Source organism: Saccopteryx leptura, chromosome 3 (genome assembly GCF_036850995.1).
Source record: "Saccopteryx leptura isolate mSacLep1 chromosome 3, mSacLep1_pri_phased_curated, whole genome shotgun sequence".
NCBI lineage: Eukaryota > Metazoa > Chordata > Mammalia > Chiroptera > Emballonuridae > Saccopteryx > Saccopteryx leptura.
In genome coordinates, this window is record NC_089505.1 from 23068074 (window position 1) to 23081073 (window position 13000).

At 34.6% G+C, this 13000-nt stretch overlaps 1 protein-coding gene across 1 annotated transcript in view; it reads right to left on the minus strand.

Annotated features, from left to right (window-relative positions):
• The window catches only part of VTA1 (vesicle trafficking 1), a 44702-nt gene that overhangs the window by 8238 nt on the left and 23464 nt on the right, over window positions 1-13000 (minus strand). Inside the window, exons 5-6 of the mRNA XM_066373112.1 lie at window positions 6551-6659; window positions 4238-4411 (exon numbers count right to left, since the gene is read on the minus strand). Coding sequence (XP_066229209.1) covers window positions 4238-4411; window positions 6551-6659 — 283 coding nt within the window. The remainder of the gene's footprint in view (window positions 1-4237; window positions 4412-6550; window positions 6660-13000) is intronic.

The window sequence follows — 13000 nt, forward strand, 5'->3', positions numbered from 1 at the left end:
GTGTTAATGCTATTCCTTGCTAAGTAACTTGTGTTGGCTCAAATTAAAATCCAAACAGATACCTTTCTCTATGGAGAAGGCATCCTTTTTATGGTCCGCATTCTGCATTAATTTTTAAATACATATTTGTATATCTCCATATGATCAGGTAGGCAATATTAAAGAGAAAGAGACAGATTTTACAGGGAGAAAATATAGTTATGTAGTAAAATTTTCTTTCAGCAATATTAAAAAAAGGCAATTTGCATTTTATTAAGAACTTCAGGTCACAGTCATTCAGCTAAGACGTGAACTAACAGAACAGGCCGCCCAACAAGCCTCACCCAGCAGTCAAAGATGCGGCTTCCCGTTCGTCCTGACACACACGGCCAAGGCCTGACCTCTTGGCAGCCATCACAACATGCTGTCACGGGCTCAGTATACTGGTCAATGCAAGTGCATAAATACCAGTCAAATTAGTCCAAACTGTTTTAAATTTATGTTAATTATTTTTTGATATTCCCAAATCTAGTGTTTTTTTCCTCTTCTGATTTTGAAAGGTCTCATTCATTAATTTGTAAATGGGTTGCAGCCCCCTGGACTGCAGTATGTTGAAGGAAACATTCCTGAGAGATGTTGAAAATGTCTTTCTTTCTCTTTTTTTGGTATTTTTCTGAAGCTGGAAACGGGAAGAGACAGTCAGACTGACTCCCGCATGCGCCAGACCGGGATCCACCCCGCACGCCCACCAGGGGGCGATGCTCTGCCGTGACCAGAGCCACTCCAGCGCCTGGGGCAGAGGCCAAGGAGCCATCCCCAGCGCCCGGGCCATCTTTGCTCCAATGGAGCCTCATTGTGGGAGGGGAAGAGAGACAGAGAGGAAGGAGAGGGGGAGGGGTGGAGAAGCAGATGGGCGCTTCTCCTGTGTGCCCTGGCTGGGAATCGAACCCGGGACTTCTGCACACCAGGCCGATGCTCTACCACTGAGCCAACCGGCCAGGGCCTCTTTCTAATATTTAATACAAAAAAAGTTACTTTTTAATAAAAGTAAATTTTGGTTAATATTTAAGTAGATGGTTATGTCCTGTTAGATAGGATTAATACAGAATTAAACATGACAAGATTTCTAATTAAGTACTAAATTGCTCTACTGACTATAAGAATGAGAAAAATGGGTGGTGGTTAGAAAATCGGAGAAGACTATCTAAAAGTTATAATTAAACAGAACCGTGAAAGGTGGTAGCATTTGGAGAGGCAGAAGAAAAGGTAAAAAGACGCTGTCTATGAGGAACAGTATAAGTAAAGGTAAGAAAATGGGAGGACTGGGTCAAGTACAACTTCAGCATAACTGTGGAAATGGCATTGGTACAAATGATTAGGCCAAATATGAACAACTTTGAAAACTGTACAGAAGAACTGACATGTTGTACTGTTGACATTCAGAGCAATAAAAGAGCTAAGTTTTTGATCTAGAGATGAGGTGAACTGCATTTACAGTTGAACGGCTAACAGTAATTAGAAAATTACTTAACCTATTTAGATTTTTCACTGAGATCTTCCTCTATATTTTCCAACCATAAAACATAAATGTTTTAAGAGAAGAAAAACAGTACACCGTATTGCCCACATCTGATACTACAGTGGTTCAAGCACAAAAGACAAACTCATGGCCCCTTTAAACAATCACGATCCCTGTTCTCATTGCACTCCCATTCCTTTCTTGAGGAAGAACTAAACACTGTATAATAGTACGTACTATTCTTTTCAGCTATCTTAAGGATTTCCCTTTGATAAAAGTGCATCCTGGCCCTTTATATGAGAGAAAGTAAATCATTCTTAAAGTGAGCAAGAGGGGAAACATCTGCTATATTTATAAACTAAAAATCTTATTTCATTTTCTATGGCAACTATAAACTGATTAAAAAAAACATTTAAAATATAATAGAAAAGAATTCTACCAGCTAAGAGAAGATTCCAACATCTCAAGTCAATCTTAGGGGAAAATATGTATCAGAAAAGTAGGTTTTGATTTGATAGATTAGCTCGCTCCTTGGAGAAAGGGACAAAAAAAGACGGTGCCAAAACACAAAATCCGAACGACTTGAGTCCAAGCTCTAGTTCTGTTATTAATTAGGCATGTTTGTGTTTTAATTTTCTTGGGATAACTACTTAATTTCTTTCCTGTTTGTAAATTAAGAACAACTGTATCTAATACAGTTACTGAAAGAATAGATTTGTAAAATAGCTGTAATTACTTAAATGCTAAGAATATATAAAGTAATAAGATAGGACCTTATCCCAAGAAAGTTTACAGACTTAGTTTTATGCCCATTCTGAGGAACAAAAGGAAGAAAGAAAAAGGTCAGAAGTTAACTGGATCAATGACTGTTTGTGCCAGAACATTTCCTAATAGAAGACTACTGACATCTATCTTATGTGATGCACATTCTAAGCAGGAAATACTGTCTGTTAGCTTAAACATATGAAACTACCAATATTCTATTACTTTTGTTGTACCAAATAGCAATTTCATAGGGTTCGACGTGATCAAGCCCTTCTACTAGAAGTATATGTTCCCTCGCATATGGACATATAAGATATCTCTCTATAAAATATGTATAGATGGCTATCCCAGTACTCTGCCCTAAGATATACTGTCTAAAGTAATATCCTTGGGCATCTTTTTAAAGGCATATCCTATCCCCAAATATGACACTTCCTTTGATTCATAAAATGATTTTAAGTGTTCATTAGCTTCTATTAAATACACTGTCTTTCTTTGGCATAGAAATAGGAAGGAAAAGAAAGGACAGGAAGCTAATTTGCAAAGACTGATTTTGTGTTAGGCATAGTACTTGTCAATTTTCATTCCTTTTTCCCTTTAATAATTAAAACAACCATGAGAAATAAGTAAGATTAATTTCATTTTAGAAAGAGGAAAAACCTAGGTCAAAAAAAGCTGAATAACAGTTGAGTTTGTGGTTTAGCAAAGGAGAGAAGCTAATCAACAACACTATTTTACTTCAAAATGTATTTTATTCTCATTTCTCTCTTTATAGGGATGTTTGTGTTTGCAGCTCTTGATTAATATTTAAATTCAGTAGTATAATTCAAACATTATTCATGTAAGACTATTATATCTAAGTAGCTGGTTTTGCTAATATTAATCTACAGAAAATTTCAATATATCTAAAAGATAAAATACTTAAAAGTATTCTATAAAATTTTACTTACAAACTAATTCAAATTGGTTTGCCTATTAAAGTCATTGCATAGACAATAAAACAATGAAAAAGCAGTATAAAATATACAGAATAATGACACAAAAGAGATCAGTGTTAAAATTACTTTCATTTATATTGTTAAAGAAAAAATGTTAGCAATATTTGTAGATAATATAAAGTTGAAACTTTTAAAACAGAGACTAATCATAATTGAAGCTAAAATGGTAAAATGGAAAACTTAAATAAATGTCATTCTACTTGTGTACAATAAGCTTAATGGTCTGAGTAAACTGAGGCTGACAGTGAAAGTCAATGGTGTGCCCTATAATAGAAATGGTAGAAATCAGGACTCAAAGGATGACTCATTTTATCAGTGAAATGTTTTGAAATGTTTTTCTAGTTTACTACCACAGATTTATTTTTGGTGAAATAAAACTATATTTTTAGGAATAATTTTTACTAAAAAATTAACGATTTAAATTATGGTTTAATACTCTTCCTTTTGTTTGGAAGTAGGGATGATACTATGTTAACAACACAAGTACAGGGAAGAGCCTCTCTTTGCAACTTGTTCTCTATCTGCTGATACTAACTTTTCGGTGCCTCCCCTCATTAATAACACCCACGTTGAGGGCAAGGCTGGGTCCTAAGAAACTCCAAACCTGCTGTCGCAGTGGGACACTGACTGACGCATCTGCTATAAAACCCCCTTCAGCTCAATGCTATTCTTGAACAGTGAAGGGGAAGGAATGGGAGGAGAGGAAAATGGAATAAGCAACACACATGAAAAGCACAGAAGCTATTACTATTAATAAAATATAAAGTTAATAATAATATATGTAAATGTTCTATCATTTTCATAAAACTAAAATACAATATTAAAACTTCAAAAAAATTTAATATTTTTTGTGTGGGTCCAAATGAAATTTAAAGATCTTATCATGCTTTATGACCATCATGAGGCAGAGATATAAGAAGTGCAGTTCTTATTTATGAAAGAGAAGTTCCAAACTCGCTGAGCTTGAATCTCCTACCTGTGCCGTGCGGCACTTCCGCGGGTGTATTCGCTGGAGCATGCGCACCGGGAGGAATCTGTATTCCAGTATAGCTGCTCGACGGCATGCTGCTAGGGTCATAAGTGGATGATGATGGCTGAGGTGGCTGAGTGGGCAGAGAGGTTGCACCAACGTCTTCATTTTCTTCAACATCTATTATAGAATATATATGCAATGTCAAACTACATATTTTGAAATAAAATGCTGAATATTCTTATTTTGCTATACAGGTAAGACAGACCTTAAAATTGTATTGACAAACTTATACTATGTGTAACCATCACCACAGCTAAAATTGCAAAATTCCTGTTACCCCAAAATGTTTTCCTATGTTCCTTTCTACTAAATCCTATCTCCTCACCCCTGGCACTGACTAATCTGATTAGAACACTGCCTTTGCCAGAATATTAAATAAAGAAATGGAATGGCTGGTTGGCTCAGTGGTAGAGTGTTGGCATGGTGTATGGATACGTTGGGTTCAATTCCCAGTCAGGGCACACAGGAGAAGCACCCATTTGCCTCTCCACCGTTCCCGCTCTTGCCTTTCCTTCTATCTCTCTCTTTTCCCCTCCTGCTGTCACAGCTTCATAGGAGCAAGTTGGCCCCAGGCACCGAGGAAAGCTCCAGGGCCTCTGTGTCAGGCACTAAGAACAGCTCGGCTGCTGAACGGCTGCTGAGCAACGGAGCAACGCCCTAGTGGGCTTGCCGGGTGAATCCCAGTCGGGGCGCATGCAGGACATTGTCTCTCGCCTCCCCTCATGAATAAAAAAATAAAAAAATAGCCTGACCAGGCGGTGACGCAGTGGATAGAGCATCGGACTGGGATGCAGAAGATCCAGGTTCGAGACCCTGAGGTCACCAGCTTGATCGTGGGCTTATCTGGTTTGAGCAAAGCTCACCAGCTTGGACCCAAGGTCGCTGACTTGAGCAAGGGGTTACTCGGTTTGCTGAAGGCTTACAGTCAGGGCACATATGAGAAAGCAATCAAGGAACTAAAGTGCCACAACAAAGAATTGATGTTTCTCATCTCTCCCTTCCTGTCTGTCCCTATCTGTCCCTCTCTCTGACTCACTCTCTGTCTCTGTAAAAAAAAAAAAAAAAAAAAAAAGGTGGTTCAATATAAGGTAATCTTGTAGTAGAATTCACTATAATAATAGGTCTATGGAGACGGATTAGACTGAAGTTGACCACTGTGGCCAGTGGGAAGGCTGCCAGTTTCTGTAAATCAAGTTTCACTAAACACAGACGTGTTCACTTAAATACATATTGTCTGTGGCTACTTCTGCATGATAAGAGCAGAGTCGCGCAGCTGCAACAAAGATTATATCATATATAAGTCTAAAATATCCGTTGTCTGGCCCTTTCAAAACAAGTTCACCAACACATGTATTCAAGAATCATCTTCATAGATGTCTACAAGTTATATAGCAAATACAAGAATCATTTGAATTTTTTTAATTCAGAAAAGTGATATTCCTGTTGTAATAGTCAATTTTTATGTCTAATCAATAAAAGCAAGTATAAAATGTTTTTCTTTTTCTTTTCCATTGCTCATTAAGTGAAAGGCCAATGAAATAATGAAAACCTTATTTTTTCATGATTCAATTTTATAAAACCACTTATTATGTAATGGTGAAATGTTCCTGTACATATAACTGAAAAAAAATAATACAACAGAAAGACCAGGTGCAGAACAGTGTGTATATTACCAAGAGTGTGGAAAAAAAGATATACATTCTTACTTGTAATTCATAAAAAGAAATCTCAAAAACTAAAGATACACAAACAACTAAAAACAAAATTTACTCCACAACATCAATTCTTTGTTGTGGCACTTTAGTTGTTCATTGATTGCTTTCTCATATGTGCCCTTGGGGTTTTGATAAGATACGGGAAGATTAGGAATGTGGTGGAAATGAGAAATTCACCTCATATTTTTTTATATATTCTATAAATTTTGAACTATGTGAATGTATTATCAACTTACCCTTTCCCCCCTAACAAAAAGCTCAACCAGATACAGAAAAACATAATGTTTTCTTTGGTTTGGAAATATTTTTTAAATTACAAATGGATTGTCTTATTCATATAGAAATGAAAATCTCATTAGAGGTAAGAGATAGCCAAGCCATTTTGTTGACAAAGTTAGACATAATGTATGAGTTTACATCCAGCTTTCATGAATTTGGAACTGATGGGGAAAACAAACTTGTATAGTTCCTTCAGAAAACTTTATATACTGAACAATTATGATTCTACTAAATCATTTTACTTAGATAAATAAATACATACCATTATCTTCTTCAATTCCCACCGGCCCTGCTTCAGGAGTCTCTCCATTCTTTAAACAATTATGGATGTATGTTGCCTTCCACCTTGCATACTTTCTGTGTTTCACATTCTAAAAGAAATATTTTATATTGTTATTAGACAGCAGTAAAAATACATTTGTAATAACCTATACCACATTTTTGAGATAAAGCCCACTTTTGCATTGTGTAGCTCAGAAATGGTCTGGCATCTGCCCGTCCTACCACTGGATTCTACCAACTATCTAGGGCTTGACAAGCTTCATTAAAAGCTATCTTCCTCAAAACAGATGCCCAGTCCTCTTTTACTGTTTTGAAATTTAGAAGAGGTCTGCCAATGGAAATATGAGCACATCCTTTGAGCAAAACTTGCAACTTTTATGCACAGAGGAGAACTAGGCTAGATAAAATTCTAAAATTAAATATAAAAGACAATAAATTGAACATTTTATTAAGAGGAAAGAACTGATCTGTACAGATCTAAGAAAACTAAGACGATGTAGTGGTTAAAGCAAGCAAACACACACTAGACGGAAACGGGGAAGACTTCACTTTAACCTGTAGTAGACTATTCACCACCTCGGAGTCACAGCTATTTCAATTCCAGAAAGAAGAAGCTAATACCTCATGGGACTGTTGTAAAAACTGAAAATATCAGTGAAAAACCTGCTAGGTTGCCTCTCTTTCTTCCCTGACTTAACAATTTATGCTATATACAACAAAGTATTTAAAGACAACATTTTGTTTTTAAAACCACAAGGGTAAAATCTGTCAAAATTTTGAATTAACTAGTGATTTTTAGTTCATATAATTAATGGACCTTTATGATACTCCTGGCTCAGTGGTACTGATCCAACTGGGGGGATGGTATCAACTGGGAGCCTGTTAAAAATACAGGATCTTCAATGCTTAGTCCCTCAATTCTGCCAACTCTATTAAGCAAACAACAAGGCCTCTATACAACTCCCAGGAACACTGAATATAATATAATGATAAATGCTTGAAAAACACATTTTCAACAAATTTTTATAATGATGATTATCATGATTCAAATACTGAAGTATTTATAATCACAAATTACATGTATTTCCTAATGGAGATTTATTCAACATATTTAGATTTTTATATTTTTCAAAGCAACTAAAATTTTATAAAACAAGTTTAAATATAAGAGTAAAATTGTACCAAAAAATCCTAAATGCAAGAAAAATACCTAAATTCACATAAGTATAAATATATAAATATATATTACCCCAATACATAAATACTTAAATTGAACTACTTTATTTTTGTAATAGTATTTGGAATGTACATTCCAATTAGCCAAAGTATTTCCAAAGATGGTATAAATAGTAACTGTTAATACAAAATGTACTGGGGTAAGAAAAAGAACCAACTTTATCTTTTGGCACAAATAGAAAAAAATAGTTTTGTGAAAGAACTCTTTAGAGAAAAATTTAGTAGTAAAAGATACTCCCATATACTTTTCACGCAGGTTCCCCAACTGTTTACACCTTTCTTTGATTTATCAATCTATCAATTTATATATATAGTGTGTGGCAGGCAAAAGTAGGTTGTGAGTTGTGAGTATGCAAAAGTTTATTCTTGTATTATTTTTAATTTTTGTATTACTTTCCATAAACCTACTTTTGTCGCACCTTGTACATCTAAGCATATTACTTATTATGATATATTAATATCCAATCTGTTTCGTTATATGTATGCATTTTTTTCTGTACCATGTAAGAGTGGACATTACTGTGAACCTAATGCTTTCATTATGCATTTTCTAAGATTAAGCACAATTTCAAACACAATGGTTATTAAAGTCAGAAAATTTAATACTTATACACAATTATGGTCTGATTCATCATTCCAATAAATTCTGTCAATTGTTCAAATAACGCCCTTGGTAGTTACTCCTTCCCTGGGTCTAATTTAAGAAGCATGCATTATTTAGTTGATATGTCTTCTTAGTTTTAATCTGGAACAGCATTATTGTTTCTTGACCTTGACATTAAAAATAAATACCAGCCTATTTGTAAATGTCTGTCACTTTGGATTTCTCTGATGTTCCTCATGCGTTTTTAGCAGGATTAGCACTGAAGTGATGTTTGTCTTTCTCACTTCATCTTATTAGGAGACCTTGGCATCAGTTGGTCCCAATATTGGTTGTGCTAGGTCTGATGAGTTGGTTAAAGTGGTGTCAGACAGGTTTCTCCATTTTCCACTATTTTCCCCTTAAAATTAATAAGAAATTTGAGGGAAGATATTTAGAGACCAATGTAAATACCCTGAGTCATCAAACTATCCACCCACTAGTTTTAAACTCCATTAATGATTTCTAACTTCATCTTCATTTCTATACCCATTAGTTAGAATTCTACTGTAAAGAACCTTCTGTTATTCCATTACTCATTCATTAATTACTTTATTTATTTTACTGTATGTTTCAGCACAGACCCATAGATTCTTATTTTATTGAATGGTTATCATCTGTTAATATCATTCTTATTTTGATGCTCAAATTGTCCCTGACTTGGACAGTGGAAAACCTTCTAAAGTGGTTTCTGGATCCTTTCGACATGTTCCCATGATTATGTGGACACTTCTCTACTTTTTGGTATAAGAAGGTCCAACTTAATTTAGTACTTTCTCTGACCCAGCCCTAGATTGAGCTCTTTTATATGAATCCTGGCTCCTTTTATAGATGACAGTATTTAGAACCCCAAATCAGGCATTAGAGATGCTCACTACTATTGATGCAACACTGCTTCCAGGTCCTTTCAGTATAGAGAAATAGGACCTTTCATGCACAGGTATAAACACAGCTGTGATATATACTGTATACACACAAATGCACGCATACATTGTATATACACACACTTTATAGTACATATATATATATACTATTTATATATATATTAATTTTGCTCTATTTCGCTAATATATTTAAAAGCATAAGTTAATATGGATATCTCCAATCTCAATCCAACATAACACAACATAGTCTTTTCCTAGCCCACATTTTAAGTTCTTTTCCCAGATGTGAGAAGCCTGGCTCCCTCAACATATTTATGCATTTGCTCAATCCTAGAATACAGAGTAAGTAGTTTTAGAATTGACAACCTAATACCATAAACAAAAAACAAACCTACAAGAGTTCAATATTTATTTTTGGTGGTAAAATTGACACACCTTGAGATGCGTAAATATTAAATACAAAATCTGATGAGCTTTGACAATTAGATATGCCTGTGTAAAACACACTCCTATCAAAATATAACACTTCTAGTTTCCCAGAAAGTTCCTTTATATCCCGTTCCAGATCAATGATCCCCTGCCCCCACCACAAACAACCTAATATTTTCACAATGAATTTGTCTTTATATGAAGGGAGTCATATAATTTACATTCTTTTGAGTTTTCTTTTGCTCTATATAATACTACAACAGCCATTCATGTTGTAAGATGTATCAGTAGTCCTTTTTTACATTTCAGTAACAGCATAATTTATTTATCAGATCCTCTGTTGGTGAACATTTGGGTTGTTGCCAGCTTTGGGCTATTATGAATAAAGTTTCTATGAATACTCTTGAACAAGTCTTATTCTGGACATATGTTTTCATTTCTCCTGGATAAATACCAAGAAGGAATTACTGGGTAAAGGGTAGGTGTATGTTTAACTTTATAAAATTCTGCCAAATCTTTTCCCAAAGTGGTTATAATGTCTAACATTTCGCCAAGCAGTGGATGAAAGCTCTTGTTTTTCCACATTCTAGCTAATATTTGATGTGGCCAGTCTATTCATTTTAGTTAATTTTTCTGTTTTAAACAACTTATTTTACTGATGACTGAGAAGGGGTGTTAAATCTCCAAGTCTGACTATAAATTTATGTATATTTTCCTTTTATTTCTATCAATTTTTGTTTCAGCATTTTTAACTGTAACATCTTCTTGAACTAAATACTTTAACATTACAAAAGGCCCCATTTTACTTCTAGTAACACATCTTCTTAAAGTTCACTTTGTCTAATATTAATATAGCCACTTGTAATTATTTTACTTAGTATTTGCATTGAATATTTGTTCCATTCTTTCACTAACAAAACCTGCGTCTCAGTATTTAAAGTGTGTCTCTCGCAGACAACAAAGTTAGAGCTTGTTTTTTTTTTCTAGGTATTCTGAAGATACCTACTTTTAAATTGTAATGTTAGTCTATTTACATTTATAGTGCTTACTAATATAGCTGTTTTAAGGATTAAAATTTGCTGTTTTATATTAATCCCATCTGTTTTTGTTTCTCTCTCCTTTCTCTGCCTTCTTTTGGGTTGGCCAAATATATATGTATGGTTATAATATTTACTTTAATAGGTATGTATCTTTAAATACATACATACCCTGCTCACAAAAATTATGGGATATTTTATCACTTCATATTCATTTTGAAATATCTCCTAATTTTTGTGAGCAGTATATATTTATTTACCTACATACTACTTCCAATTTAAAATGCATTCCTCCCTGTAAATCCAAGTTGCCACCTGGTATTATTATCCTTCAGACTAAAAAATTTCCTACACTGCTGTTTAATTCTTTAGATCTTTAGTGCAGATTTGTTAATAATGAAGTAATGTGCCTGAAAAATGTCTTTTAATTTACCTTGATGTTTTTTGAAGGTTACTTTTGCTCCTTACAGAATTCTGAGTTAACAGGGTTTATTCACTTGTTAGTTTTATCTTTCAGTACTTTAGATGTGTCAATTTCATTATCTTCTTGCCAACAGTTTTTTATAAAAATGAGAAGTCAACCATCCTTCAAAGCATTGTCACCTTGTGTATAATGTGTTGTCGTCTAAGACTGCACTTTTATCACCGAACTTCACTGCTTTGCCTATGAGGTTCTCAGGTACGGTTTTCTTTGTATTTATTTTATTTGGGGTTCACTGAACTTCTTGGATCCATAACTGTTTTTTCACACAATGTAGAAAACCTATGGTCACAATTCCTTCAAAATCTTTTCTTCTGCATTTTCTCTCTACCCTCTTTTTTGAGACTCCAATTACACGTTAGTCCTCCACATATAGTTAGCAGCAATACATAACGCCTATCTATTTCTAAATACATTCTTCTTAAGTAAATATATAACACTGAGCTGTTTTGTACAGTTTCCATTACATTTTCAGGTACATGCTGATAGTCTCTGTAAATGTAGTATACTGGAACATTATCCATCAACTAATAAAGGCAGGAACCAAGGATTTTTAAGCATTTACTACTGCTAGGTACTTTGCTAAAGGCTTTCATGCATTTTCTCATTTTATGCCCAGGACAACTTGATGAAATAGGTATTATAATTTTCTTATCTTACAGATGTGGGAACAGGCTTACATAAGTTGAATAACTTACTCAAAGTCACCCAGTAATGAAGTGTCATGTGGAATTTGAAGCTAAAGCCTTGTAGTATTCTTAACCACATTTTACTAACACTGCATACAAAAACCACTCCATTCACAATTAAGTAAATATTAGGTGCAGGTGTCTATAGGGAACACATGTTTTTGTAATTAGATACCAGTAAATCTCTCTCATTCTACCATGGTTTTATAGGCCAGCATTACGATATTGCTAACTCAGGAACTTCCAGGGCAGATGGAAACCTTATAGACTGCCTCCTTCCAGATGGCTACATTATTATATAATTGCCCAGTCATGCTGCAGTCCAAGAGTCCCTGATTAGGATACAAACAAGATTCACTGGGGTCTTCCACAGAGGGATCTAGATCAGTGCTAAACAAAATACGGTCCCAGGCTAGTGCTAGTACCCAGACTATAAAAAGTACAGAAATTGTATTATACATGTCCTTTTTTGTTTCATTTTTCTAGTAATTCAAATATTACTCGTATTTTACAAAACAGTGTACAATAAATGGCCAATTAAGAAAACAAAAAGCTGGAACTGTACGACAGCCTGAGAACGGTTCTGGGGGACAACATCCGAGGACAAGGCACTTCCCCTCTGACCCTCAGGTCTCCACTGTAAGTCAGTTGCGAAAGATGAAAGTAAATGTATCTAAAGCATCTAAGTGCAAGGCCTGGCAAGTGGAAGACACGGGTCTCTTCCTGAATTTTATCCTGAAGAGACCACATATCATTAGTTCTTTTGCTTCTCTTTCCAAGTTAGTACACATGATCTGTGAGGGCAGAAAACATGGCATATTCATTTGGTTCCTTCAAATTAACAGACACTCAACAGATAACAGCAGTATTATTATACTTTCTAAATGATTTTCACATTCTTCCTAGGTGAGCAGTATTAAACCTAAACCAAAGACCATAAGGGAAGAAAGGTAAAATGATATCTGTTCCTTAGACATTGCTAGAAGTGAAATAAATCTAAAATACAAAGAAAAAAGAGACCTATTAATAATATT